Source organism: Rhodotorula paludigena, assembly GCF_050403205.1.
Source record: "Rhodotorula paludigena JCM10292 DNA, Rt_paludigena_JCM10292v1_ctg75, whole genome shotgun sequence".
NCBI classification, from domain to species: domain Eukaryota; kingdom Fungi; phylum Basidiomycota; class Microbotryomycetes; order Sporidiobolales; family Sporidiobolaceae; genus Rhodotorula; species Rhodotorula paludigena.
The window spans coordinates 13,379-40,190 of NW_027481383.1; the positions used below are offsets into that span (position 1 = coordinate 13,379).

A 26,812-nucleotide genomic window follows, 5' to 3' on the forward strand; every position below is an offset into this window, starting at 1 on the left:
ACAACAGAACGACGCTCTAGCACATGTACAACAATCGCGGTGAAGGGGACGGCACGTCCTAGCCTGCTCTGCGGGCTGTGTTGGTGAAGCCAGTGCCGACACAACTCAGCACGAACTCCTGCGAACCGGGAGCGGCTTCGTTACGGGTCGAATCCATCGCCGCGTCCTCGCCGCTCGCCTCCTCGCCCCTTGGACTGTCCCGCACGACGGGCCTGATCTTGAACGTGGTGCCGAAGAAGGCCTTCAGGTCGCGCAAGTGCTCGATCCTATGAGCGCAACGTACAGTACGGTGAGTGCTTGGGAGAGCGGCAGGGAGGCAGGAAGTATCGCACAAGAAGGCGTCGAACGGCCCTGCCAACATCACCTTTCCCACATCCTCCGCACCGAGCACCAGCATCGTCGTAACCAGCCACTCCCAAGCACGGTCAACGCAACCTCCCCGACGGATTTCGTCGAGAAGCAGGCGTGCAGCGAGAACGCCGAGGTCTTCAGGAACAGGCGGAGTGAAGCGTTCAGCCGAGGGGGACGAGGTGGACGGGGGGCAGGAGGAAGCTTCGGCGGAGTGCAGGACATGCGACGTAGAAGAGCCGACCAAGGTGATAGCGTAACCGGGAGACCTACGGACGGATGGATCAGCAACCTGAGCACCTACTCGCACGCCACGGCGGCAAGTACTTACTTTCCACTATCTTCGCCTCGATAGACGTCGGTGTAGATGTAGATGTCGGGGATATAGCGGTTGAGGACGGAGCGAGCAGCGGCAACAAGGCGGTTGGCCAATTGCGGCGACACGCGGACGGAGTGCCTGCGCAGGTTGGCAGCGTATCAGATCGTGCCGGAGTGCTACCCACCGAATCACAAGATACGCACGCGATGCCGCGGATCTTGGCTATCCGCCCAGTGCTGGTAAAGTCGAACCCGCTCTTCACCGCCCGAACCGATGGACAGGTGAACGAGACCTCGCCGCCACCGAGGGGAGGGTGACCGCGCTTCGTTATCTGCAGAAGACATGTTCACGATGTTAGCGCAGAGCGGGAGGGCGCCTGACTCCGGAGGAGAGTCCGCACCCGCAGCTCGACGCCCTCCTGCTCGAGGAACATCGCCAAGTGTGGCAGCCCGCTCGTGCGAATCGTGTCGACACTTGCATCCCGCCCGTCGGTTGTCAACCCTCGCAAGGTCAACGAGAGATCCTTCTTGCCGAACGGCGCGAGAGCGAGCAGCGGTTCGAGGAACCACCCAAGACCGCGATCGTTCGGGCACTGGTGCGTGACGGCGCCGCCCTGTATCGTGCCAGGGTGGAAGAGGAGCGAGGTGCCCGTGTAGGAGATCTCCAGACGCGAGCCCTGGGTGAGCTTCTCGATCAGGCGGAGGAAGGAGACCTCGTGCGGGCGCAAGCCGGGCTCGTCGTCGTCGGCGCGTATGCCGTCAATGCGGATGGGGCGGCGGGAGAGCAGCGACAGGACGAGGCGGTGGCGCAAGTGCGCTGCACCGGTGAACGCGAGGACGCGGGAGGAGCGGGGAGCAGCAACGCCGTCGGAGGTCGGCGCGGGCCTGCAAGAGCGTCCAGTTAGCGTGCGTGTGAACCAGACGCGCGCGCTGCACCCACATCTGTGCGTAGGCGGCGGGACGGGACCCGACGGCTTCGAGCTGATGAGGCGGTGGAGCGGCGCGAGCCAAAGCTCGAGGGCGGTGACAATCCTTTCTCCGCGGACCCGTCTTCCTGACGCTCTCACGAGGACTCCAGGTTACTGCCTGAGGACCTTCACCGCGTCATTTGACCAATGTACTGTAATTTGCCCGACACTACCACCGCAAACGCAGAACGGTCTTCTCGCGGAAGACGCACATCAGGCCGTGCCGCGGTCTTCTCCTGCCTAGGAAGGGCTGCCAGCCCCGAGTAGGCGGCATGCTGCAGCTGAATCGGATGTGCATCGCGATGACCTCGAGGAGACGGCCGTGCACCGGCTTGAAGGCGGCTCACGGCAGCCGTCGCGGTTGTCCATCAGCCGACACCGGCTCGCCCGGCGAGAAAGGCATTCGAGATGGGAACCCATCCGGACGAGCAGTGAAGCGCTGCATAGCACACGGAACAGCGAAGCAGGCAGAGGAGCGCATTGCGCGGGAGCATGACGGATACCCAGCAGCCTTGACCTCCGACAGCCTGATGGAGCCATCTGTCCGGGGAGAGGAGTGAGGGACAGTTCAAGGTAACAGCATTTCAGCCAATGTGCTCCACGGTCGGCGAGCGTGTTCGGGAGGCAGTGAGCGATGACAATGAGCGTCGTCTAGCGAGCGGGGTGCATGTGAAGGCAACGAGCGTCGGATGCGGCAAAGCCGAGAAGCTTCACTGTGCCGCAGACGAAGAGGGGCGCTCGACTGAGAACCGAGATTGCCGACGTGTGAGGGAACGGAGGAGACGACGAGCGACGAGAGGGCCGACGACGAGGGACTCGGCTTGCTCCGCACAACACCTCGCTCGATCCACCTAGAGCGTGCTGCATCTGCACGAGACCGTGCACAGCTGCCACTTCTGCACCAGACGTAGCCTGCCCGTCGCCCGTGCCCCGCCTCGCGCGTCGTCATCGTCCCCCCCATGTCGACCACCGACAGCGTCCTCGCCCTGACTGCCAAGTCGTGCGTGGTGCACCCGCTTGTGCTCCTGTCCATTCAGGACCACTATCATCGCGTCGCAAAGAACACCAAGAAGCGCGTCGTCGGCATCCTCCTGGGCCAGGACCTCGGGCCTCGCGGTTACAACGTCGCCAACTCGTTCGCAGGTCAGTCACCCACCTCGTGATCCCTTGGGAGCCTATCTTCGTAACGCCGTGGAGAGGCGCACCTGCGCCCGTCCCTTGTTGTCGTCGCTCCCGGCGACATGACAGGACGCATGCTTCAGTGAACCGCATGCTCACCGCCAGCTCGTCGTGTGCACACAGTACCGTTTGAAGAAGATGAAAAGGATCCGAGGACATGGTTCCTCGACCACAACTACATCGAGGCGATGAACGAGATGTTCAAGAAGGTCAACGGTACGCCTATCCCTACAGGCTGCTGCTCCTACACTCAGCTTCGAGCGATGCGCTGATGTGGGCATCACCGCACAGCGCGCGAGAAGCTCATCGGCTGGTACCACACGGGACCGCGGCTGCGAGCATCCGACCTCGAGATCAACGAGGTCATCAAGCGCTTCACGCCCAAACCCGTCATGGTCATCGTCGATGTGCGGCCAGATGGAGAGCGCGGTGGGGGAGGAATCCCGACGGATGCCTACTTCGCGGTGGAGGAAATCAAGGACGTGCGTTCGCCCGCCCGTTGTTCACCCTGGCACATAGCGAATGGCTGACAGCGTACTCTCGCGCATAAACAGGACGGGACGGCGTCGCAGAAGACGTTTGTGCACGTGCCATCGTCGATCGAAGCGGAGGAGGCAGAGGAGATCGGTGTCGAGCACCTTCTGCGAGACATCAAGAACCTCTCGGTCGGAACCCTCTCGTCGCGCGTCGCAGATCAGCTGTCGTCCCTGCGGGGTCTCAGTACACGACTCGGCGAGATCAAGGACTACCTCGAGCAGGTCGTCGCCGGCCAGCTCCCCATCAACCACCAGATCGTGTACAACCTTCAAGACATCTTCAACCTCCTGCCCAACCTCGATGCGGCTGTCCGCGGTGGCGAGACGTCGGACGGATCGAAGCGCCCCTTCACCGTCGCGACGAATGATCAACTCCTCGTCATGTATCTCTCGTCGCTCATCCGCGCCGTGATTGCGCTGCACGATCTGGCAGGCTACACCTCATCCCCGCTTTCCTTACTTGTCGCTAACGTCGCTCCGTCAACAGGTGCTGAACAAGCAGACTGCGGCACAAGCAGCAGAGGGTGACGAGGAAGAAGAGGGTCAGAAGGAGGAGAAGGAGGGCGAGGCGAAGAAGGACGAGGGCAAGAAGGAAGAGAAGAGCGACGCGCAGAAGGCGAAGGAGTGGTTCTCGGGAGACGGCAGCAACGAGAAGGGCCACTAGTCGGGGTGCAAGGGCAAGTGCAAGTCGCTTTCCAGACGGGCTTCGAGACGTTCACGGGAACGCCGTCCGCATCTCGCCGGCATTACGTAGCGAGACAAGCACGATGAAAGCTCGTTGAAAGGCAGGCGAGATAAGCTAGGTACGGAAGGGTACAAAGGTGGAGCGACAAAAGTGACAATCGGGAGTGCCGAGACGAGGAAGCGACTGAGAAGCGAGGAAGCTAGTGTCTGGGTGTCAAGATCCGTTGCGTGTGCGGCACGAGGGCCAATCTGAACTGCCTATTGTGACCTGTCCATCAGGCGTACATCGCCTGATCGAAGTCCCAGGTCTGCGTGGTGTTGGTACCGTCGAGACCGAGGCAATCTTTGAAGACCAGAGCGTCCGGGGCCGCGTAGGTGACGCACTGGTCCACGTCGATAGCGCGGAACCTATAATTGAAGAGGGTTGGAGCAGCGGTCGATTCTGTCAAGACGAAAGACGCACTTGCATTGCGAAGCGACGCCAGCTTCCTCGCAGGAAGTGCAGGTGATGTTCCACTGCGATATCGAGCAATTGATTCAACGCTGATGGGGAGCATGCAATCATCCGGACGCACTGCAGCAGCCGAGCCGGTGCATTCCTGCGCCGAGGCGAGGTGGCCGTCATCGCTGGCAAGGCACAGGTCGATGTCGTTGTGGAAACGGATGCGGTACACCCCCGGCAAGTCGTACTCGCCCTCCGTGATGATCCAGTAAGGCTCGGGAAGCGACGGCTGCAGCATGTCATACGTGACATTGACCAGCTCCGGGCCATTCTCGTCGGAGTAGCGCGGAATCCAGCCGAATCCGACGCGTTTGCCGGATTGCCTTATGTTGGTTGTTGTATTGACGAAGACCGACGGCCCGCAGGTCGCAGGAATGGTTTGTTGGCGAAGGATGGGTGAGGCCGTTGCGGTCAAGGCCATGGCAGTGAGGGCAAAGAGCGTGGCGGATGTGGTAGTCATGACTGCTGGCGCAAGAAGCGGATAGTGCGTGGGTGCGAGAGGTTGCGGGGAGCAGAGATGCGAGGAAGGAGAAGAAGCGAAGGACAAGAACGGAAGCGCCGTCAGCGCTTCCCTCGGCAGGAACCGCATGCGAATGGCAGAGCAACAGCGTTCATGCAGAACTTGTACGTCAGGCAAGCCCGAAACTTAATTCCAAAAGGGGAGCGGCCGTATATGTGTAGAAGGGGAGGAGCCAACGAGGTCGCAGGCGAGCAACATGACACAGCGGCGCGACGGAAATTCCGTGTCCGCAGGCCTAGTGCGCACCGCATCGCCAATCTCGAGGCCTCGGTGCCAGCTGGCAGGTCTAGCGTGAGAGAGCGGAAGGGGCAGCTTCGGAAACTGCGGCGACTCAAGCTGCGGGTGGCCAGGCGGGCACTCGGTGGAGCAGTGTACGGCGAATAGGCAAGTAGGGCAGGTCTGGTACCAGTAGTGACTTGCGCCGATCGCTTGCAGAGCGCTGCACGTGGTGTGACAATGCAGTCGTGGGCACAGGCAATTGCTTCGCTGGATGCGCACATGTATGTTGCAGCCAGGCTCGGTCCATCTCGTCTCGCCTGATACGAGCTTCCGCCCCCTCTGAACCGCAAGCAGGGTCGGCCGGACGACGAGGAGCGGCAAGGGTCGGAAACGAGCAAGCGGCAAGCAGGCGGTTTCGGCACGGCGGCAAGGAAGTCAAGGCTGCACAGGCAGTGCAGGCGTGCTCAGCTCGCAAGAGTGCGGGTGTGCCCGGCGAGAAGGGCGGCGAAGGAGAAAGCGCAGAAGCGCGCGCGGCTCGAGCAGGGGAGGGGCGACGGGCGAGCGCGCGAGCGCTGGCCCAGCGGCTGCTCCCTCCGCCGTCCGCTCCCCGCCCAGACCCGCCCGCCCGCTCAGCCATGCTCCGCTCGTCTGTCCTCCGCATCGCCCGCCCGGCCCTCGCGACCCGCGCAGCGTCGACCGCCGCGACGCCCGCACCCGTCTCGCTCGGCAACGTGAGTCTTGCCTCGCCCCTCGTCATCTGGCCCCGCCGCGCCTCTGTGACGGGTAAGCTGCTGACCAGGCTGCCCTGCATACCCTGCTTCACCCACTGCCCCGCCCACTCGACCCGCCCGCCGACGACAACGTGCATCTTCGCGCGCACCCGCCGACCAACCCGATCCTGCGCGACTCGGCTCCCCTCGCCTCCGTCTCGCCGCGCCGTGCATGACCGCCTGGCCTGTGTGATCTGCCCGCATCTCTTCTCGCCGCTCCTGTCCCGCGTGCGACCCCCGGGCGAGCAGATCGAGGCGTCGTGGAAGTCGCTCTCGGTTGAGGAGCAGGAGCAGACGTTCAAGCACCTTGAGGAGCTGCAGAAGAAGGACTGGAAGGAGCTCTCGCTCGACGAGAAGAAGGCTGGTGCGTTGCGTGTCCCGTGTCGATGTTGCAAGGGCTCGACGAATTGACCTCGTCCCCCCGCTTCGTCTCGCTTCTGCATTCGCACACAAACAGCCTACTACGTCGCGTTCGGCCCCCATGGCCCGCGTGAGCCTATCCAGGCAAATGCTGGCAAGACCGTCGCTGGCACCCTCGCCGCGGTCGGTGTTGCGAGCGTCATCTTCTACCTCATCCGCCGTGGCGGTGCGTTCTCTCCCTCGGCAGCCGCTGCGCTCCACGCCTCTCTTCGAACATTACTGACTATCGAAAGACGAGCGTAGGCGCGGAGACCCCGAAGACGGTCACGAAGGAGTGGCAGGAGGCCACGAACGAGCAGTTGAAGGAGAACAGGCGCGTCATGCCTCGCGCACCTGCTTTGCGCTTTACTGACGGAAGTGCACATGCAGGTCGGACCCGTTCACTGGCATTTCCTCCCAATCATACAAGGGCAAGGGTCAGGTCACCTTCGTCAGTCAACCTCTCCTCAATCTCCATCCCCACCGCTTGCCGCTGACTTCCCCATCCCGTCCGACAGTAAGCGACGCCCCACACCTTGCGTTGCGCTCTTCCTCTCCACCGCCATACCTACCCGTCGAAAAGCCGTGCACGACCCTTCGGCCTTCTCTCCCACACCTCCGCTCCTCCCTCCCTCGCTCTTCTTCCATTTCCTCTGTCGTTCATCTTTCCGTTGCCACATCTCTTATCCCGTCCCATGCCATCTACCGTGCCCGCGTGTCGTCTCTAGCGCAGCGATCGGAGAAGGCGTGGACCGGTCGGCGCTGTGTGCCGCGGGCTTTCTGTCTTTGTGTGTGTCGCGTTCGAGGTGGGAGCGGAGGGGCAATACAGCAAGCTCAGCATTCTCTATCACTGCGCGCGGCTCGGAACAACTGTCCGCGACAGCGGGAACGATAGATGCGATGCAGGGGTTGCGAGACAAAGTCGAAGTCACCACCACGACCTCCACCATCAGCCCATCACGTCTCTCTTGCCAGACATCTGTGACTCTGGCTCTACATCGTCTGCCGGCGCTGCGGCTGCGGGCGACCTCCGCCAAGCTTCTTCTGCGCATCGTCGAAGCGGCGAACCACGACTTCGCACTTGATCGCCTGTGGTAGGAACAACCAGCGTCAACACCCGTACCTTCGTAGATGAGGGTTGAACGCAAGATGAAGATCCGGAACGTACCCGGCACAACTCCTTCGCGCCTCCTGCCTTAAGCTCGGCAGGGAGGATCGACAGTCCCGCGGCACGCTCGACCGCCTCAACTGCAGCATTGCGATAGGGCGAGTCAGCACAAGTCAGTCGGAATAAATTGCGCTGAATGCAGACCGGGGCAGACTTTGAGCGCTGAACAGTCGTGAGCGACGTACCAGGCACGACGAAGCCTTCCAGCCTAGTCTCATCCGGGATCGGATCGTTCGGCAGCACGAACGCGCCCTGGACCCACTCCTTGCCGTCGCCGAACCCGCCCGAGGGCTTGACGAGCGCAAGGGACGAGGAACGCGGCGTGCGCGAGCACAGGAGGACCTTGGCAAAGTGCGTGGGAACGGCTGTGAAGTAGGCCGTCAGCGTCGAGCGCTTGAGCTGTCAAGATCAATCGACGTACCAATCGAGGGGGGACCGCCTTGAGGAGCGATCATCTCGTACGACTGTGCGCGGCAAAGACGGCAATGAGCAAAAGTGTGCCGGCCGGGCGGCACGGTCCCGCGCGCTGAGGGCAGGTTCATGAGGATGAGGGAAACGCACCACACGCCACTTGCCGTCTCGCGGGTCTTTCTTCGGGAGGAAGAGAGGCACGGTGAAGACGTAGACATCGTCAAACGATTGAGTCAGATTGCGGCAGAACTGCACCACACAAGCGGGAAAGGTCAGCATGCCGGTCGTTGAAAGGTGCGGTTGCAGCAAGAGGCCAGTCGATAGAAGCGCAACGCACCGCCTCAAGGTAAGCCCAGTAGTGACGGTTGAAGCCCTCCCCAACCTGCGGCGCAATGTTCGAGAGCAAGAACGTCTCGGACATGGCCTCCTGGCTCTGCTTCGCATCCGCCGCCGGGACCATGTGCCCGCGGTCGTACCCACTCTTGAAGTAGTCGAGCAGTTTGGCGCGGAACATGTCCGGCACCTCTCCGTCCTCGCGGAAGATGGCATTCTGGCGGTCGCCGCCGCCGCTCTTCAGGCTCGCGGCCGTCAAGTGCTCGGCGGTCCAGGCGGGAATGCGGTTGCGGCGGTCGTACGCGGCAGTGTAGGCCGTACGCATGAGAAGGTCCGAGATTGGACCTGCAACGCAGTGACGATCGACGCCAGGAGTGAGCCGAGAGGGTATTTCGAGTCGCCTGATAAGCTCCACGACTTCGAAACACGAAAGGAGACGCGCACGCACCGATGGAAGCGCCGTTCACCACCCTGTCCCGAACCGCAAGACCTCCCTGTACCACCTGTGCCGGAAGGCCCGAGCGCTCGCCTGGGAAGACTCCCGGAGGACCGCTCGCAGCCGGAAAGCCGCCGCTCGGCTGCTGCTGCGGTTGCTGACCGGGCTGAGGCTGCTTCGGACGCGAGTAGGAGAGTGCGCCGGCCGCGCCCAGCACGAGGCCAGACGCGGCTGCGATGGTCAAGTGCACGACACTGGAGCTCATTCTCGCTCAAAAGCAGGAATCGGAGCCGAAGGACGCGGTGCGGAACGGCTGACCTCGAGCTCCGCTCATCAGTGCTCACGCTTGCACTCCGACTTCGACGTGCTAATCTTGTTTCGGTGATCCGTGGCGTGTCAAGGCTACACTTGCAAAGGCGCTTTACTTCCGAATCGGTCAAAATGAGCTCCACTGAGCGGTTGCTCCTGCTGCACCTCCCGACTCGATTCGCGTCGGGTTGTCCTCCTTGCCGCCGAACCGCTTTCGAGCCTTCGTTCGTACTCTGGCTGCGCATGTGAGGTCTCCAGCACGATCTTGCAGCGCGAACGCAGTGTCCTTACACGCCTTCTCTTATATGCTGCTCGATGATGCTGACCTGCTCGTCCGCGGGTTCCGATTGCTGCACAACCGGCAACAGCGGCCTGAGACATCTGGTCAAGCGCTAGCTGCGTCCACGTTGAAGATGGCGGAAGGAGAGCTTCGAAATCTCGATTTCAGGCCTTGAGTGTCTGTTTCGTCGCGTACCAGCATCCAACGCAGGTACTTCGCCCACCACGGTCAAGCTCTGCACCACATCGCCGAGCCCCCATCTCTACCATACGCCAACCTGGGCCGTCACCGGTCCCGCACCTTCTCGGCACTCTCGTCGTCAGCACTGACAGCGTCATTGCGGACAAGGCGGCCAGGACTGGTGTGCATCTCGATGTGCCTGTCGTCAGCGTAGACGTCTGACGAAAGCAAGTCGCCGAGATTGTGCGTCGTGAGCGCGTGAAGCGGATGCGTGTGGCGCTGCAGAGCGCGCGGGAGAGACAGGTACCACGCGGACCGTTAGCTGACGATGCCAGAATTACTGAACGGGCATTACAAGCGAACCTGACAAGACAGACGACGATTTTTTGACGATGGCGTCGCACCGGACGAGGCCGGCTTCTACGGACTCGGCAGGAGGTCAGCTCGACGACCCAAGGAACAGGTTGTTATTCGAGAGGCGCACCGTGAGTGGCGATGGAGCCGAAGAGATGTCTCACTCAGCTCGGCGGTACGGCAGCAGCCACTCAAGTTGGGAGCGGAAAAAAGGAAGGAGGTCCGCGCAAGCCAGCCTCGTCGATCCGTACCTCCGTACACCCTGCACGAGTCGCTCCTTCGTCCCGCCAAGATTGGACATGAGACAGGAAAGCTGCGAAGCGTCCGGCAACCGCGCGGGAAGGGGGTTGATCCCATCCTTGAGAGGAGCAAGTGAGGCGATGCTCGCTGCGCGCCGCTGGACAGGCCGCAAGAGGCCCAGCCGCTGCTTATCCGACGGAGAGTGCGGGGCGGATAAAGCGTGAGTGGAGCGAAACAAGCCATGGTGGAGGACAGAGAGCGTAATGCCTCAAGAAGAAAAGGAAGAACCGACGAAGGCGTTCATGTCGAAACGCCCCGGTCGAGCGAAGGGCCAGCTGCAGCAGCAGGGCGCGGATTACGCCAACCGCACAAGCCACGTGCATGGCAAAGGCGAATCGCAGCGACTCAAGCAGTCTGAGCAACCTTCTCAGCCTCCCCACGCGCTCCCAGAAACCTCGGGCGAGTTGCCCAACCAGCAACCTTATCAGTCGCCTCGCGCCCCTCCCGCATCCACCCCGCCCCGCTCATACACCCTTAGCCCGCCGTCCGCCCCTCCGCCCGCGACCCACACTCTCCCGCTCGCGTCCTCGCTCACCGCCGTCGCGGGCTCGCAGTCGAGCCCGACAAACTCCTCCACGACGCGGACGGCGCCGGTCGCGGGTGCGACGACGGCGCGGTACGCGAGCCCGTCCGAGGGCGCGACGAGGACGCTCACTTCCTCCTGCTCCTCCTCGTCGTCCGAGAGAGCGAGGGGCCCGCCCGTCCGCAGGCGCGGGGACAAGCGCACCTCGTTGACGCTCGCTCCGCCTGCGGTCCGACGCCACGAAGCGACGAGCTCCGCCTCTGCCCCGTCGAGCGCCGCGCGCGGGAGACGGAAGATCGAGACGGACCCGTCGCGCGCGCCGGCGGCGACGAGCCAGCCTCGTCCTCCGCCGGAGGAGGAGAAGGAGAGGGCGAGCACCGCGAGCGAGTCGATCGCGCTCTTGGCTGCGCCGGGCAGGCGCGCGATGATGCGCCCGTCCTCGGTGCTGCCGGGCGCAGAGGAGAGCGGGACGAGACGCACGTCGCCGTGCGTCGAGCCGACGAGGGCGTACCGCCCGGCGCAGGCGCTGTCGACGGTGGCTTCCGCGTGGACCTCGTCGGTGCCGGCAGGAGAGGACAGGAACGCGGTTCCGGACGAGAGCGGGTGCGGGAAGGTCCATTTCCGCACGGCGGCGGCGTCGGAGGAGGAGGAAGGAGCGGAAGAGGACGAGGGTGCGAGTGAGAGGTCCCACAGCGTGAGGGTGCCGGCGAGCGAGGTCGAGAGGAAGTGGCGGCCCTTGTGCGGCCCGTTCGAGCCGGGAGGGGAAAGGAGGAGGGTGAGGGACGTGGGGCGGAGAGGCGGGCAGGCGAGAACGCGTGGCGAGGAACCGTCCTGAGCACGGAGAGTCAGAAATTGGAGGTGGCACAAGAGCAGCAAGGGGAAAGAACCCACGAGGGCGGAGAAGATGCGGATGGTCATGTCGGAAGCGGCAGTGACGATGACCTCGTTAGACGGGAACTGCAGGCATGGTCGTGTGAGTGCGTGCAGCTCTCGGTGAACACTGATCGACGCGTATGAGGAGGGCCAGCGTGGGAAGTGAGAGCAACGGACAAACTCGCATGCGACGAGGTCGCCGACATGGCCCCTCAGTGCCGTCTCCTTGCCCTTCCCGACCCTCCCGCCCTCGTACTGCACGACCTCTACGACCCTCGCCTGTCCGTCCCTGCCCGCGAGGACGACGCGCTTGCCGTCGGGCGAGAGGGCAAACGAGTCGACTGCGCGCGGGGCAGTCGAGAGGAACGAGGGGGCGGGGGACTCTTGCGTCGTCGGGTTGCGCGCTGCTCGGGACGACGACGAGGTGAGGGGGTTGAGGTGCGGCGAAGGGAGGAGGGCGACGGTGGGTGGGAGCGAGAGCGAGGGGCACGAGACGACAAACTCGCTCTGCGGGCGGGCGACAGGTCAGAGGTGTGGTCAACGGGCGGGAGGGCAGAGCACGCACGATCGAGAGCATGTCGAGGGTGACGCGGTCCTGCCCCTCGACGACATCGACGTCTACGGATCCGTCTGCGTCGCCCTCGGAGACGCGCAAGCGGGCATGTGCGCTCTCGGCGTCGCGGTAGACGGAGAGCCAGGCGTGTTCGGTTGCGACGGACGAGTCGGGGTGGGCGATGTCGCCGAGGACGTGCGGGAGCGAGGGCTGGAGGGCGACGTAGGGCAGCGAGAGCGGGAGACGGGGCGGTGGAGGGTCCATGGGTGGGGGTGGGCGGGAGTGCGGGTGCCTGTGTGGGAGCAGGCGAGTCTGTGTGTCCGTCGCAGTCGCTCCTGAGCTCGAGGAAGCAGCGTGCGCAGAGAGTGCGGCAGAGTCGCGTCGAGGGACGAGCAAGCGAGGGCGAAGAGGTGGGGACACTTTCTAAGCGCACTCTCGACTCTGAGCGCGCGCGAGCAGTGCGTGGTGCGAGCGAGCGACGCAGGCACTGCACTCGCCCCGCTGCACGCTCACCCACTCAGTCAGCTGCCCCTCCCCGCCGCTTGCCTCGCCTCGCCGCCGCTCGTCTCAGCATCCCAATTCGCCGCACCCGCACTCCCCGCGCACCCGATGCCCGCCAGCTGCTGAGCACTCGAGCCAGTCACACCACACACGACTGCACGCGACAAGACACGCCCCAGCCAGCCTGCTCCTCGCGTCGACCCGCATCTGCAGCGACACCGCCTCGGCGCCGCCACCTTCCCTCGAGGGCCCCAGGTCAGTCTCACAGAGCTCGTCGACAGAGCACAGGCACGCTGGCCCAAGCAGCACACCTCGGCGAGGCGGCAGGGTGGCGACATCGCGCTCATCGCACACTTCCCCGAGGCGCACTCCCGAGCCACTCGAATCTCGCTGCGCCGGTCGAGCTCGACTAGCGTTGCAGGAGCTCATTCGGTAGATGCCGTGCCCTGCTACCCGCGCTTGTCAGCGATCGACGCGGTCTCGGCGATCCGCGTCCGCCTCGTCTGCACGCACCGTCGTGCACACCAGCGGCAGCATCCGTTGCTTGATCGAGCTCCGTACTGACTGCATTACTCCTCTGGCAACAGAGCGCCCTGACGACAACGCCCAGCATGGCGGATCTCGCCGCCTCTTCCTCCTCCTCGCCCGTTGCCGTCCCTTCTCTCTCCATGTCGACCTCTCCCTCTGCGGCATCGTCTCGACCGCCTGTCCGCGGACGGCCACGCTCGACGTCAATCTCGTCGGGCTCGCCCAATCCCATGCCGGGCATGCCCCTTCCGACGCTCTTCCCCGACCCGATCCCGCCGCCCGTCTCTCCGCCCTCTGCCCTCCCCGGCGCGCTCCCGCTCACCTCGACCTGGTCTTTCGGCTCGCTGTCGACCACAGGGACCGGCTTCGGTAACGGGCACAACCGCTCGAGCTCTCTCTCGGTGCCCCTCGTCGCGCCAAGCCCGCTCGCGCCAGGCTCTGTCCCGCGCGGCGGCCGCCACCGCCGCACGCAGAGCGTCAGCCCGCCCGGCTTCGACTTTGGCCCCTCGTCTACCGGTGCCGCGAGCCCGACGTCGCCCGAGCGGAGACGAGCGTCTGCCGATGCCAGCAGCATGCTGCGCAAGGTCAGCCCGTCTGGCCTCTCGCGCCTCGTGACAGGCTCGGCGCTCGATGGCGTCGGCGCCGGCGGCGGTGCTGGGAGTGCCGGGCGTACGAGCCCTATCGCGCTCCCGCGCAGCCCGACCGGGGGCCCGAGGGCGCGCACGCCGAGCGGGTCTGGGAGCGGCGCGTCGCCGTCGGGCGGTGGGATCGCGCACGCGCAGCACACGCACGCCGTGCTGCACGAGCTGCATGCCTCGCAGCAGGCGCATCAGCAACAGCAGCAGGGTTCGCCCGGGCACGGGCATCACGGGCACCACCACGGGCACCACCATGCGAGTTCGCACGCCGCGCTGCTGCAGGGCGTGCGGTCGCACATGCATTCGCCTACGCTCGACCCTTTGCCCGTCACGGCCGAGTATGGCGCGCCCTCGCCACGCTCAAGCTCGCCCGCCTCGCCCGCGAGCGGCTTCACCCTCTCTCCCTCGCGACGGCTGTCCAACCCGAGCAGCGGGACGAGCGGCGCGTACGCCCGCCAGACGCCCCACTCTCCGCCCTTTGGCCCGTCGTCCCCCTCGTCGCCCTTGACCCTCGCGCACCCACACCACCACCCTTCCCCGCTCGCGCTGCACTTTGGCAACTCGCCCGACGACGAACCCGGTCCCGCGCTGCTGTTCGACGCGGTCGAGAATGCCGCTGCGCACGCGCTCGACGAGGCCATGGCCGACGACCTCGTCGTCCCGCCCACGTCCCTCCCGCCGCCGCTCGCGACCGCGCCCCGCCGCGGGTCCATGTCGAGCCCGCCGCTGCTCCCGCTCCCGCTCCCCGGCGAGCACTCGCCCGTCTCGCCGAGCGGCGCCTCCGGCCCGATTCCAGGGCGCGCGCGCTCGGGCTCGCTCTCGCGCGCAGCGACGAGCGCAGCCGCGTCGCCCGCGTCGCTGTACCTCCGGCAAGACGCGAGCGAGCAGCAGCAGCAGCAGCGCTCGCCGAGCCTCGCTGCGGCGCGGCACTCGGGCTCGCCGCCACCGACTTTGGCGCTGTTCGGGCCCGCGCCGGGCGTCGTGCCCGTCGATGCGGCGTTCCCCGCCGGGCCGACACTCTCGCCCCCGCCGCGCTTCTCGCCGCCCGCGACTTCGGGGCTCGCAGCTACGAGGCCGGGCGCGTCGGCACCTCTGTCGCCACCGCCTGCAGCGATCAGTCCGCACCCTCCGCTCGCCGCCGCAGCGTCGAGCTCGGCGTCCCCCTCCTCCTTCGTCCCCTCCTCCTCTCCGCCACTCGTCACGGCTGCGCCGACAGCCTTCCCCTTCCCGCTCTCGGCCGCGCCCGCTCCACCGCCGCTCCCGCACTCTCCCCGCGCACGGACAACCGCCCTCCCCGACGCGCCCGCCCCGCCGTCGCCGCACCGCTCGCCGGTGCAGCTCCCGCTCGCGCCGCCTCCCGCGAGCGCTTCTTCCTCGTCCTCGTCCTCCTCCGCCGCGCCCGCTGCGACGCTCACGGCCAAGGACCTCGCCGCCGCGGCGGTCTTTGCGCGCGAGCGCAGCCGGTCGCGCAGCCGCTCTCGCAGCCGGAGTCGCTCGCCGGACTCTTCCGGTGCGCGGCCCTCGGCTTCCGAGGACGGGCCCGCGGGGAAGGACGATGCGCTCGGGCGCGGGAGCAGCGCTAAGGCCGGGCGCGTGCTCACGCCCCCGGGAAGGATCGCGCTCGCGGGCGTGGCGAGCGGCGTGAGGGGGCAGCACAAGCCGAGGGTGCATAGCCCGCTCGCCAGCCCGCCTACGACGCTTGCGGCGGGTGGGAACGAGGTGGCAGAGGGTGAGGCGGAGCCGGAGGGGGAAGAAGGGAAGGCGGACGAGTCGCAGAGGCACAAGGCGCGGGAGCAGGACGAGGCGGACGAGAGGCGCGATACCGAGGCGGGCCCGATGCTCAGCCCTGGGCTCGGGCTCGGAGGCGTGCCCGAGGGCGTGTGGGCGCCGCTCGCGGACGTCGAGGTGCGCTCGCCGCCGCGCGAAGAAGCGGCAGACGAGGCTGTCTCGACCTCGCCGACGACCTCCCAGCCCGCCTCGTCCTCCTCGCTGTCGGCGCTCGCGCCGCCCGTGCCCGCCAATCTCGCCTCGCTCGCGGTCCCCGTCTCGGCAGCGGGGAGCACCTCGTCGCCGATTGGCACGCCCGAGCACCTCGAGCTCTCGATCTCGCCCGTCGAAACCGCGCCGTCGTACTTCTCGCTCCCGACTTCATCGAGCGCGAGCACGACAATGCCGTCGCCGCTGTCTGCGAGCGAGGGCGTCACGATCCCCAAGACGCCGCCGCCGCCGACTCCGCCCGTCCTGCCGAGCAAGAAGAGCGCCAACAAGGCTGCGGTCCCGCTGCTCGAGCGCTCGCCGAGCTGGGAGGACACGTCCGCGTACGAGGATGGCGAGTTGCTCTCGTCTTCGGACGACGACGACGATGACCCGTGGGCGGGGTACGACGACGACCACGACGGGTCGGGCGAGGTGGGCGGGTTCGCCGGCGCGGGAGCGAAGTCGAGGAGGAGGAGCAGCGGCGAGCGCGAGCGCATCAGCATCCTCGAGGCGCTCGGCATCTCTGGCGCGAGCGCGCCGCCGAGCGAGGAGGCCATCGAAGAGGAAGACGGCGAGGGGGCGCCGAGTCCGGGCGAGGACATGCAGGTCGATGCGCTTGCGCGCGGAGACGACGGCGAGGCTGGCGCCGAGGGCGCGGACGAGGACGAGGGGATGCTCGCCATTGACGAGGAGAGCCTGTCGGCGCTCGAGCGCATCTTTGTGTGCGCAAAGAGCGACGCGCTCGAGGATCGGTGCGGCCTGCTCCGTCGCCTTTCGTGGACACGTCGCTGACGCAATTCGCTCGTGCAGAGCCCGTGTCGCGCACTTCCTCGCCGACTGGCTGCCCGGCGTCGACATTTGCGAGGCGGTCGAGTACGTGCTGCCGCTTTTGGCCGGCCTCATCGAGGAGGAGAGCGTCAAGGAGGTCTTTGCGCCTCAGCTCGACCGCGTCATGTGGCACTTCTTCTCGGTGCGTCAAGCCGTGCATCATCCGTCAACTGCGCACACCAACTGACCTGAAATTGACTGCAGAGCTGCCCACTCGATGAGCTCGGCGGTTCGTCCAGCGACGAAGACGAGACGCCCGCATCCGTCGAGACGTTAGGCGAACGGCCGACGGCACCGCAGCAGCCGTCACTCTCGTCCGTCGAGACCTCGCCCACCTCGTCCAACTTCTTCCCGACAGCGTCCGACGCATCAACGCCGCCTACCACGTCGAAGACCTCTCCTTCCGCCTCGAACGCCCCTCTTCCGACCTCGTCCGAAGCTCCGTCAATCTCGGCGACCGCCTTCACATCGCTTCTCGGCGCTCTCCTGACCGACCAGTCGGTCTACGTTGCCAAAGCAACGGAAGCCGCCCTTGTCCGCTTCCTCTGCCGACTGCGGAACAAGCCCACCCCGCTCGCGGCAGTGGACGATGCTGGTGGTCCCGAGTTCTCTTTCGGCCCGGTCGACCCGTTCGGACCTTCTCTCGAGAGCGACAAGGACGAGTCGCACCACCACGTCTATGACTTGACGGACGAGGCGCGCCAAACGCTAGAAGACGAGATGATCTGCGGCATCGTGCTCGGCCTCGCACGACTCGACCAGGACGACGAGGCTGACCGATCGGCGAGGGACGACGACATGGACGGCAAGAGCTCGACGAGCCAGCCGGCGTCTCGAGAGGGTGAGAAGGAACCGGCGCCGCCACAGTCCTTACCCCCCCTCGAGCGTGACGAGATCACCAACCCAACCCTCTTCATGAGTCCCGAGGAGGAGCCAATCGACGATGCTTGGCTCGCCGGGCTGAATACGTTCGGCGATCGCGACGACACGAATGACTATTCAGGCTGGAGCACCTCGTTCGGCACGTCGACCGCGCGACCCGACCGGCTCGAGGCGGCGCTGCAGCTTACGCAGACCACGACGGAGGAGTCGCCCATCGTCCCGGCCGACAAGGTTCCCGAGCCAGGCGATCTTTCGTTCCACCCGCCGTCGTCTTCGCTTGGCGAGCCCATTTACTCGTCCTTCTCGCCCGATCTAGGCGCCGAAGAGGAGGCATCGATCGGCAAGATGGTCGCGATGAGCCTCGTCGCGGCCATCTCGAACGCCGAGTGCCTCGACTCGCAGGTCCTCGTCGAGCATTTCGTCCCCGAGATCGCGCGCATGAAGGACGAGCCGATGTTCTACGTGCGTAAGGAGGCCGTGCAGGCACTCGGGTCCCTCGCCAAGTGCCTCGACGAGGAAGCCGTTCGGACTACAGCGGTGCGTCTTGCTCCGCCATCGTGTCTCTCGACTCCCGCTGACGCGTGTTTACGCAGATCCCGCTGCACGACTCGTACGCCCGCGACGACTTGTGGCATGTCCGTCGTGCTGCGGTGCTCGCCCTTCCGTCTTTGTACAAGCGCCTTTCCCGCCCTTCACTCCGCGAGCAAGCGATCCGCGCCATCACGCACTTCGCCGCCGACGACAACCGCAATGTGCGGAGTGGTGCTCTTGAAGTGTGCGGCGAGCTCGTTTACCTCTTCCACGAGGATCCGCATGGGGTGCCCGAGGAGCTCTTGTCGTTCTTCCTCGGCAAGCCAATCGACCCGGACGCCGACGAGGCGCCACCTAGCGTGCCGTCACTCACCAGTTCGCCGGCGCCTCTCCCTCCCATCTCGTATTCGCCGCTCAAGAGCTCGCTCGAGACGCCGCCCATGGCGCTCCTCGAGGCTTCCAAAACGTGGTCCCCCATTCGACCGTGCACGACGACGCACGACCCCGACCGAGAAATCCTCACTGCCTTCAATTTCCCCGCCGTCGTCCTCACGCTGGGCCGCAGCAACTGGCACGTCCTGCGCGACCATCACCGCGCGCTGTGCCAGGACCGCGTCGAGAAGGTTCGCCAGAGCCTCGCGTCGTCGCTGCACGAGGTCGCCAAGATCATTGGACCCGAACAATGCGACCAGTCGCTACTCGAGCCGCTCGGGTGGTTCCTGCGCGACGTCGAGAACATCCAGGCGGCCGTCCTAGAGAACCTGCCGTCTCTCTTGCAGTCCTTCTCGCCGGAAGGCTCGGCACGGGCGCTCGCATCGCTCGGCGAAGCCTGGAACGACATTCGGCTCTGGCGGCAACGCGAGCATGTCGCGAAACTCCTCGCCGACGTCGGGCCGGCGTGCATCGTGAACGATGGCGCCGATGCCGTTCTTGGCGTCCTCGTCCGAGCCTTCAAGGATGCTGTTGCTGCGGTCCGAGAGCAGGCTGTCTTGGCTGTGCGTTGTCCTGTGTTCTTTAAGTCCCGCAACGTCGCTGACGCCCTGCATGCGCAACAGGTTCCGCCCATGCTCGAAGCGAGCCTGTCCGTGACAACGGCGCGCCACAAGCTTCTCGCCTTCCTGTTCGTCTTCAGCAGCGACTCGAGCTACCGCAATCGTGCGACGTATGTCTCGGTTGCACTCGCTTGCGTTCGCGCGGAAATCTCGACCGACTTGTTCGAAGAGCACCTGCTCCCGACGCTCTCGACTCTTGCGCATGACAAGGTTGTCAGCGTGCGCATTGCCGTCGCGCGCGTCATTGGCGAAGCCTGCCGAACTCGTGCGTCCGGTCCCGCGCCGGACAAGAACCGGCGCGAAACTGACAGACGATTCGCAGACACCCTCTACTCCGACATTTCCTCGCGAGGTCCCGTCCGCGATCTCATTGCTGTTCTCGGCGAATCGCCGGACCGCGATGTGCGCCAACCCGTCGCCGACTTCTATGCTCCCCTGCCACGCGGGTGGGACGACCGGCCGTCCTCGCCCGTGCGCCCGCCTCTGCAGCAGCATGCCTCCAAGGCTTCCCTCTCCGTCGAGGTCGAAGATTCGCTCATGCTCGATGGCGAGGGCGGGAGCAATCCCTTCTGTGACAATCGCACAGCGTCGGCGGCGGCGGTACCGCTTCCCGCTGCGGACGACGTCGACATGGACTTTGACGACGGCGATTCGCCTGTCCTGCTCGAGAAACCCGCGCCATCTCCCTCGCTCTCGACCGAGTCGCAGGAGCGCTTCGCCGGTCCGCAGACCGAGATGGTCTTCACCCGAGACGACGGCGACTTCGTGAAGGTGTCGCGAGCGTGAGGCGTCTGTCGCCCGCTCCCATGTTTCCCTTTGTGCATAGTCCTGCCCCTAGCATAGACCTTCCCACCTCGTGTACAGCCCTACTCATTTTCGCTGCTCTGTACAGCTGCATGGCCACCCGTTTCACGAGCTCTTCTGCGGTCGGGAGAGAAGGGGTGTCTGCTCTCCGCGTCTGTTTAGCTCGCGCCTCTCTGCGGCGGGATGTTCAGCGACTACGACTGTATCAATCTGCAGGAGCGGCTCAAATGTTGGGAGAAAGCGTGTGGCACATCGCCCGACGAGTCTCTCCCCTCTTGCACCAGAACCACCGACCCCGTCCATCGCTCGAGCGGCTGTGAGGGGCAGTCATGCCTCCTGCTCCTCGAGATGTACGTGCTCTGCTAGGAACGCGCGACGCAAGCTGACGGGAAGCCCTTCATCGCCCCGACAGGACATTCTCCTCGCGACCATGCCAGATGTGCGCCCGCTGGCTTCGATCTTGCGAGCGTTGGCATTCAAACACGTGAGTATCTGGCTTCGTGCCCTACTAGGACTCCTGCAGCGCCCGCACTGACTGGCTGGCACCCGTCGTTGCTCCATGTGGGGCTCTTTCGCTTCTTCCTTGCGGTGTGGCTTCTCCGACGGCAGCAAGCGACCGTGCGCATCGACGAAGAGGGGCTGCGCTTCACAGTGGAGGACGGGCGCTCTCTGCAGGGTGAAGGCTACACCTCTGCTCTTTGGCAATGTCTGGTCCTGACGCTTTCCGACCGCCTTCAGCGCATGCCTACATCGCTGCGTCTGCATTCTCCTCCTATCAATTCGAACTCGACCCTGAAGACCCCGCCGCCTACGTTGACGGCCGCCCAGAACCGTCCGACCCTTCCTCGTCTGCATCCCCTCCCTCTTCGCCCGTCCCGACATCTGCCCCGTACTGCCAGATGACCGTCTCCCTCGCGACTATTCTCGAGTGCCTTAACATCTTTGGCAATGCCGGCGGCAGTAGCAACCCGTTCAAGCGGGAGGGAGACGGCGAAGACGATGAGGGCGGAGGCGGCGGGGGCAGATGGCGGGGCGGTAAGAGGCGGAGGATGGGCAGCGAAGAGTTCGAAGAGCCGAGGGGTGGCGGACGTCTGGCACACGAGGAGGGCAAGACGACCTCGCTGCGGCTATCGTTTGCGGGCGAGGGTCAGCCGCTGGTCCTGCTGTACGTCCTTCTCGCCCTCCGAGCTCTGACTTGCGGCACGTCAAGACATGCTCACCTCGTGCTATCTGCAGTCTCGAAGAGAGCGGTATCGTCACGCGCTGCGAGATCACGTCGTACGAGCCAGAAGCTTTGCTCGACCTCGCATTCTCGGATGAAGACAAGGTGCAGCGCCTCATCATCAAGGTGCGTCCGGGTCTCTTACATGTTTGGAGTCTCGATAACTCACCTCCGCCTACAGTCGGACTGGCTTCGCGACGCGCTCGCCGAGCTCCCGCCCTCCTCCGAGAAGCTCACCATCTCCTTCTCGCCGCCGCAAGACTCGCGTGCGCGTGGACGAGGGGGCCGATATCGATACGATGACTCCTTCGGCGGCGGCAATGATGGCGAGGAGGAGGAAGTGCCGCTGTTCCGGATCGAGAGCGTCGGGACGATGGGCAGTACCGAGGTGCGCATGGTTCTCTTCGTCACGTCTTCCCCGTGCCCAATAGGTCGGTGTTGCTAGATGGCGCTGACTAGGACTGTACATCCAGATGGATTACTCTGACGACAAGGACGTGCTCGAAGCGTTCGAATGCGACCACCCATTGCGCAATACGTCAGTCTCGCATCCAGCGTCTCACTGAACCACAAGCGTTCGAGTCACGAGCTAAGCCCTGCACGACCTCGCAGGTACAAGTTTTCGCACATCCAGCTCACCAAGGTGGCGCTGCAGAACTCGATTAAGGCGGTGCGCGTCCCAACATCCGTTCTTCCTGTTTCGACAGCAAGGTTCGGGCGCTCTGACAACGTTGGCAAGTGCAGTCCATTCGCACGGACGCTGGCGGTCTCGTTTCCTTCCAATTCATGATCCCCCTCTCGCCCCGAGGTGCCAAGGCCAGCATCGCCGAGAACAAGATCGGCTTCGTCGAGTTCCTTGTGCGTTCAAGTCTCTGCGGGCGAGACGTGCCACGCCTTTAAGAGTTGAGCGCTGATACCGCCGCTCCTACACAGTGCGTCGCGCTGGACGAGGATTACTGAAGCTTTGCGCTCTGTTGCGCACGTCTTCCGAAGGGCTTCCGAGAGCTCTGTACCAATACTCCTGATGTGCTTGTCGTACCACTAGCTGCATTTGAACCCGCGTTGCGGTGGAACAGTCCGATGTTGCGAGCGGTAGGTCAGCACCCGGAACTGCAGTGCTTCTCGTTAGTCGCAAGTCTAGTCCCTCTCAGGCCCTCTCTGTAGCTCACAAGCAAGCACCTGATCGCGCTCACACAGGACAGTACATTGAGGTGACGCTTCGACCTTGTTGCTCGGGCCCCACTTGCTCTTCTTCCTCCTTCTCCGCATCCCGACCAGCTCTTCGTGACATGGACACGCTGCAGGTGGCTGAGGACTCTGTCAAGGAGGCCACGGACGCGCCGCCGTCGCGCCCCGCCTCGTCCAACGCGCTTCAGAACTTCATCAGTCGCAAGGGTCTCCCGTCCGAAAGGGACGGCGTCGGGGACGTGCCGCTCCTGCCTGACGCTCAGGAGCGCTTCTACGGTGTGCACGACCGCCTCGTCGCTGCGGGCGCCGGCCGAGTCGCCACGGTGGACGAGCTCGAAGACGAGGTCGAGCTGGGAGAACTCGAGGACGAAGAGCGGTGCGTCACGAGCGCGACTTGCTCCGGTTCCCTGCCATCCTAGCAATTCGGTGCTGATATGCACCCGCCAGGCACGCCGAGAACGAGGTTCGCGACTACAACATCTCCGACTCGTCTTCCGCGCAATCGTCCGACGTCGAGCGGAACCCGATCCGAAACCGCTCGCATGTACCGCCGCCTGAGTCTGCCCCTGACTCGGACGCGGAGGTCGAGACGTTGCTCACACCTACTCGCGCTACCTTCCTCTCGTTTAACGCAACGGGTCTCGCTCGGTCCAAGGCAGACTCGATGGCCGGCTTTGCCAGCTTCGCCGCCGCCGCTTTGCTAGAAGGCGAATCTGAGCGCGAGCTCGAGCGCGAGCACATGGAGGACGACGCCGATCTCGAAGAGAACGCCGACGACGAAGAGATGGGTCGCCAGACGCGCTGTCCGCCTGCAGCACGTACTGCCGCTCGTACCGCACGCACGTCCCCGGCGGCACAGTCGCCAGTTCACTCGAGCTCTCCGAGCTCGTCGTCGATGGTCCTTGCGCCAGTGCCAGTGAAGAGGAACGAGCTCTCGTGCGTTGCTTCCTCTTTGTCGAGGCGTAGTACCGATGTTGAGCTAGTCAACCGCAGGCCATTAATCGAGTTCGTCAGCTACTGGCACGATCACGTCTCGAAGCTGTACCCGCCACAAGTGCTCCTGCACTACGCCGCGCCCGAACTCGCCGAAAAACCCACGCCTGTCGCGTCCGAGGCCTCCTCAACCCGGATCGGCGCGCAGCTCATCGGCGGCACGCTCACACTCATCCTGCCCGATTTGACGACTTGCAAACTCGAGACGCCCGCTATTCACGGCACCAGCGATGATGCCCGCCTTGCGCTCTTCGTCCAGGCCTGGACCTCGAATGTGCACGAAACGGGGCGCATGCTGCGTGACGAGATTGGATGGGCAAAGGAGACAGAGGAGGCCGAGGCGAAGGCGGAAGAGCTCAAGAATGCGCCTGGTGGGGATCAGCCGTGGGAGGCACTCAAGGCAGAAGGCGAGAGGTGGATGGCGCAAGCGGTCGCGTGGGAGTTCGAGACGGACGAGCTCAGTACGTTACTCAGCTCTGATTCAGTATCCGAAGTGAGCCCTAAAGATTGCTTCCACGCAGATTCGCTGCACGCGTGCATCCTCACGGTTCCGCTCACGCCTCATCCGCCTGCGGTCTTCCGCACTACCGCGACCTTCGTCTCGCGCCGCGACGCGCAAGATGCAGCAGCTCGGCTGGCCTTCGAGGCCGACATCGCCAAGCAGTACGCTCTCGCCTTCAAGGCGCAAATCGGAAACGGCTCGCGAGGGTACCTCCGATTCGGCAGCACCGCCAAGGCGGTTGAGAGCGAAAAGGAAGCCCTCGAGCCGGTGACGCTGCTGCATGGCGAGGTCAAGAACGCGTTCGGCGGTGTCAACCGGTACCTCACTTGGTCGCACGGGCACAGCCCAGGTCCGTCTCCTGTCCACTATCACTCGGCATTTGACGGCGATATTGACAGTCCGGACTTTTCAGCAGACACTCCGCTCCTCTCTGCCTCTCTTACGATCGTATTCCCCTCGACAACGGCCTTCCCCGATCCGCCGGCGCCCTTCACAGCGTCTGTTGCGCTGCAGTATCACACGAAGGCCCACGCCCGCGGTGCCTGCGCGACGCTCGCTCTCCGTGAGGGCCTCGTCGAGCGTCTCAAGCCTTACCAGACGCAGCGCCAAATGGAGTTGGTCAGACGCAGGGCGGAGAGGGACAAGAGGGAGCAGGAGCGTAAGGAGGAGAAGGCGCGAACCGGAAAAGAGATGCCCAAGGTCGGGGCGGTCAAGTACGAGGATCTCGACCAGCTCGATAGGTGCGTGGCTCTCGTTACAGCTGCTTCTCGGCTGCCCATACTGACCTGTCCGTGACGTTAGCCCCGCCACCTATCTCAACCAGTGCATCCAGGTGTGGACCGGCCACGGCTCGCCGCTCAAGTTCGACTACGAATCCGTTACGAATCCGTCTGGTGCGCAGTGTTTGCGCACCAGTTCATCGGGCCGCAAGTCTCATCTCGTTTCGCAGGTCCGGGCAAGCACTACGGCTGCGCTCTTCACGTCTACGTCAACCCGTACCTCACCAAGACCTACAACCTCGCGCCCTCCGTATCGCACACTTCGCGCGCTTCGGCGAAAGAAGCCGCTGTCCGCCTCGCGTTGCGCGAGCGCATCCTCGACTTGTGCATGCCCGCCGGGTTCGACGCCGAGCGCGCAGCGATCGAAAGGCGCACGAACAAGCGCGCGAGGAGGCATCGCACCGAGGGCGAAATGACGAGCTCGGCGGACAGCGCATCGGGCGCGCAGAAGAGTCCGACAAAGCGCACGCGCACGGCCTCGCCCGCTTTGGCTGTTTCGAACCAGGTCAACCTCGGCAACGCTGATAAGCCACAGTCGTCGAAGGCGGTGGCCGACCTCCAGAGCGTGTCCCGCTTACTGCAAGCGGGCGAGTCGGCCGTGGCGTACCTCGACCAGCTCATTCTCGACCGACACGGCGTTAAGGGCGCCCTCGGCAAGTACAGCATCCAGCGCGACCCGTCGAGTGCGTTACTTGCCTTCACCAAGTCGGCGGCTCGTCGTGCTGACTCGAGGATTGACAGCTCGCCTCTTCGGCGCCACCCTCGATATCCCGCTGTCTGAGAACGCCGAATCGACCGCGACCTGCATAATTGCGTGCAAGGAACAGTCGCGCATGGCTGCGCAGGAAGCCGTTGCCAAGATCGCGCTCGAAGGAGGAATCGCCGAGCAGCTTCCGACCATCGGACCGGACGAGGTGCTGGTGCGCCGCGAGCAGCTCAGTGCCGAGGCTTTGAGGTCCGCTGAAGAAGCGGGCGACACCGAGCGGAGCTGGGAGGCGTTCGGTGGCGGCGATGGTGAGGCTCTCGTGAAGCTTCGCAGCGAATGCGCGAAGTGGCTCGGCGACAATGAGGAGGTGCTCCCGCAGTACAAGGTCGTCGAGCAAGGTACGTGATGAGTGTCCTGTCCGCATTCGCGTCACCCACCCGCTCTCGCACATTTGTGGCAAGTCGGCGAGGGCACGCTCACAGCCTTTCCGGGGCGCTCCCCTTTCCCACTGACTCGTTTACAGACACGGGCTTTGCTGCTACCGTCACCGTGACCATCATGAACGCCACTTCCCTCGCTCCCGCCAGCACCCGCGCCTTCGGCGTTGCCGCCTCTTTCGCTTCGCGCTCCCTAGCGGCCGATGCTGCCGCGTCTGCGGCACTCTCGGCAGGCGTCATCGATCTCATCGCGAGTCTCGCGCGTCCCACCGCCCCGCATTTGCCCAAGGCCAGTACGGCCGCTCCGTGGCAGTCGAAGAAGAGCAAGAAGCAGCTCTCGCAGGTGATCGTCCCCGCCCGCGACTCGGAGGCGCACGCTGCCGCTCGCCGCGAGGCGTACGGCGGGTTCGGGTGCGCGACGGCGTGGATGCTGGAGCGGCTGCTCGAGCGCGCGAGGAGGGAGAAGGAGGCGGAGCGGAAGAAGGAGGAGCGGGATAAGGTCGTGCGGAACCCGCTGCTCGCGGTGCCGGTCGAGTCGCAGGCCAAGGAGAAGGACACCGAGCTCTTCGGGCTTGGCGTTGGCAGCGGTAGCGTCGGCCAGGGTGTTTCGAAGGGCAAGGGTAAGGCCGAAGAAGTCGGAGACACTGGTTCCGTCGAGGCGCTCAGAGGTGCGTCCCGCTCGCGGCCTGCGTTCGCCCCGGGCGTACTCACGCGAGACTGACGCTGACCCCTCGGGCTCCGAGCGCACAGCATACTGTCTCGAGCGAGGTCTCGCAGCACCGGTCTTTCTCCGCGACTTCCCGTTCTCGACGAGCGCTTCGTCCGGCACGCGCATCTGGACCTCCATCGGCGACAAGCGCTTCGAGCTCGCGCACGTGCAGGTGCACGACGCCGAGCAGCGCCTGGCGAAGAAGGTGCTCAAGCACTTGCAGTCGGAGAGCGCGACGGTGAAGGCGTGAGGCGACGCGGAGTCGCCCCAGCTGAGTGAGCGAAGCGGGATCTTGGGTCTCGCAGCGGCTCGAGCATGAGGAGGTTGGAACGCTTAGTCTGTCGTGGACGTGCATTCGCAACTTGTGCATGA

General features: G+C 64.9%; 9 protein-coding genes across 9 annotated transcripts; 5 read left to right on the forward strand and 4 right to left on the reverse strand.

Annotated features, from left to right (window-relative positions):
* Nucleotides 1-58: 58 nt before the first annotated feature.
* On the reverse strand, nucleotides 59-1,908 carry RCL1 (rRNA-processing endoribonuclease; the record flags this gene model as incomplete). The annotated part of the gene is made up of 6 exons (XM_076652409.1): nucleotides 59-266; nucleotides 333-617; nucleotides 680-805; nucleotides 871-998; nucleotides 1,068-1,551; nucleotides 1,847-1,908. The coding sequence occupies 6 exons, from the start codon at nucleotides 1,906-1,908 to the stop codon at nucleotides 59-61; spliced, it is 1,293 nt and encodes a 430-aa protein (XP_076502020.1).
* Nucleotides 1,909-2,593: 685 nt separating this feature from the next.
* On the forward strand, nucleotides 2,594-4,013 carry RPN8 (proteasome regulatory particle lid subunit RPN8; the record flags this gene model as incomplete). The annotated part of the gene is made up of 5 exons (XM_076652410.1): nucleotides 2,594-2,777; nucleotides 2,937-3,029; nucleotides 3,105-3,295; nucleotides 3,368-3,778; nucleotides 3,837-4,013. The coding sequence occupies 5 exons, from the start codon at nucleotides 2,594-2,596 to the stop codon at nucleotides 4,011-4,013; spliced, it is 1,056 nt and encodes a 351-aa protein (XP_076502021.1).
* A 295-nt stretch (nucleotides 4,014-4,308) lies between these two features.
* Nucleotides 4,309-4,995, reverse strand: JCM10292_000450 (uncharacterized protein; the record flags this gene model as incomplete). The annotated part of the gene is made up of 3 exons (XM_076652411.1): nucleotides 4,309-4,441; nucleotides 4,497-4,549; nucleotides 4,609-4,995. 3 exons carry the CDS (start codon nucleotides 4,993-4,995, stop codon nucleotides 4,309-4,311), a joined length of 573 nt encoding a protein of 190 aa, XP_076502022.1.
* A 914-nt stretch (nucleotides 4,996-5,909) lies between these two features.
* JCM10292_000451 (cytochrome c oxidase subunit IV family protein) lies at nucleotides 5,910-6,964 on the forward strand (the record flags this gene model as incomplete). The annotated part of the gene is made up of 6 exons (XM_076652412.1): nucleotides 5,910-6,005; nucleotides 6,294-6,408; nucleotides 6,502-6,630; nucleotides 6,708-6,777; nucleotides 6,834-6,894; nucleotides 6,962-6,964. The coding sequence occupies 6 exons, from the start codon at nucleotides 5,910-5,912 to the stop codon at nucleotides 6,962-6,964; spliced, it is 474 nt and encodes a 157-aa protein (XP_076502023.1).
* A 472-nt stretch (nucleotides 6,965-7,436) lies between these two features.
* Nucleotides 7,437-9,056, reverse strand: NUC1 (ribonuclease; the record flags this gene model as incomplete). Its single annotated transcript, XM_076652413.1, has 7 exons — nucleotides 7,437-7,532; nucleotides 7,612-7,691; nucleotides 7,797-7,976; nucleotides 8,033-8,075; nucleotides 8,173-8,271; nucleotides 8,360-8,700; nucleotides 8,804-9,056. The coding sequence occupies 7 exons, from the start codon at nucleotides 9,054-9,056 to the stop codon at nucleotides 7,437-7,439; spliced, it is 1,092 nt and encodes a 363-aa protein (XP_076502024.1).
* Nucleotides 9,057-10,638: 1,582 nt separating this feature from the next.
* Nucleotides 10,639-12,427, reverse strand: JCM10292_000453 (WD40 repeat domain-containing protein; the record flags this gene model as incomplete). The annotated part of the gene is made up of 4 exons (XM_076652414.1): nucleotides 10,639-11,568; nucleotides 11,629-11,694; nucleotides 11,788-12,117; nucleotides 12,176-12,427. The coding sequence occupies 4 exons, from the start codon at nucleotides 12,425-12,427 to the stop codon at nucleotides 10,639-10,641; spliced, it is 1,578 nt and encodes a 525-aa protein (XP_076502025.1).
* Nucleotides 12,428-13,275: 848 nt separating this feature from the next.
* On the forward strand, nucleotides 13,276-19,886 carry JCM10292_000454 (uncharacterized protein; the record flags this gene model as incomplete). The annotated part of the gene is made up of 6 exons (XM_076652415.1): nucleotides 13,276-16,559; nucleotides 16,618-16,777; nucleotides 16,840-18,054; nucleotides 18,111-19,043; nucleotides 19,104-19,365; nucleotides 19,423-19,886. 6 exons carry the CDS (start codon nucleotides 13,276-13,278, stop codon nucleotides 19,884-19,886), a joined length of 6,318 nt encoding a protein of 2,105 aa, XP_076502026.1.
* Nucleotides 19,887-20,233: 347 nt separating this feature from the next.
* JCM10292_000455 (Rad1/Rec1/Rad17 family repair protein) lies at nucleotides 20,234-22,086 on the forward strand (the record flags this gene model as incomplete). The annotated part of the gene is made up of 10 exons (XM_076652416.1): nucleotides 20,234-20,254; nucleotides 20,317-20,388; nucleotides 20,514-20,580; nucleotides 20,643-21,069; nucleotides 21,141-21,252; nucleotides 21,308-21,514; nucleotides 21,600-21,664; nucleotides 21,739-21,796; nucleotides 21,871-21,984; nucleotides 22,060-22,086. 10 exons carry the CDS (start codon nucleotides 20,234-20,236, stop codon nucleotides 22,084-22,086), a joined length of 1,170 nt encoding a protein of 389 aa, XP_076502027.1.
* Nucleotides 22,087-22,415: 329 nt separating this feature from the next.
* On the forward strand, nucleotides 22,416-26,690 carry JCM10292_000456 (uncharacterized protein; the record flags this gene model as incomplete). The annotated part of the gene is made up of 9 exons (XM_076652417.1): nucleotides 22,416-22,690; nucleotides 22,762-23,250; nucleotides 23,308-23,768; nucleotides 23,829-24,549; nucleotides 24,611-24,702; nucleotides 24,759-25,271; nucleotides 25,330-25,692; nucleotides 25,818-26,399; nucleotides 26,482-26,690. 9 exons carry the CDS (start codon nucleotides 22,416-22,418, stop codon nucleotides 26,688-26,690), a joined length of 3,705 nt encoding a protein of 1,234 aa, XP_076502028.1.
* Between the last annotated feature and the right edge of the window lie 122 nt (nucleotides 26,691-26,812).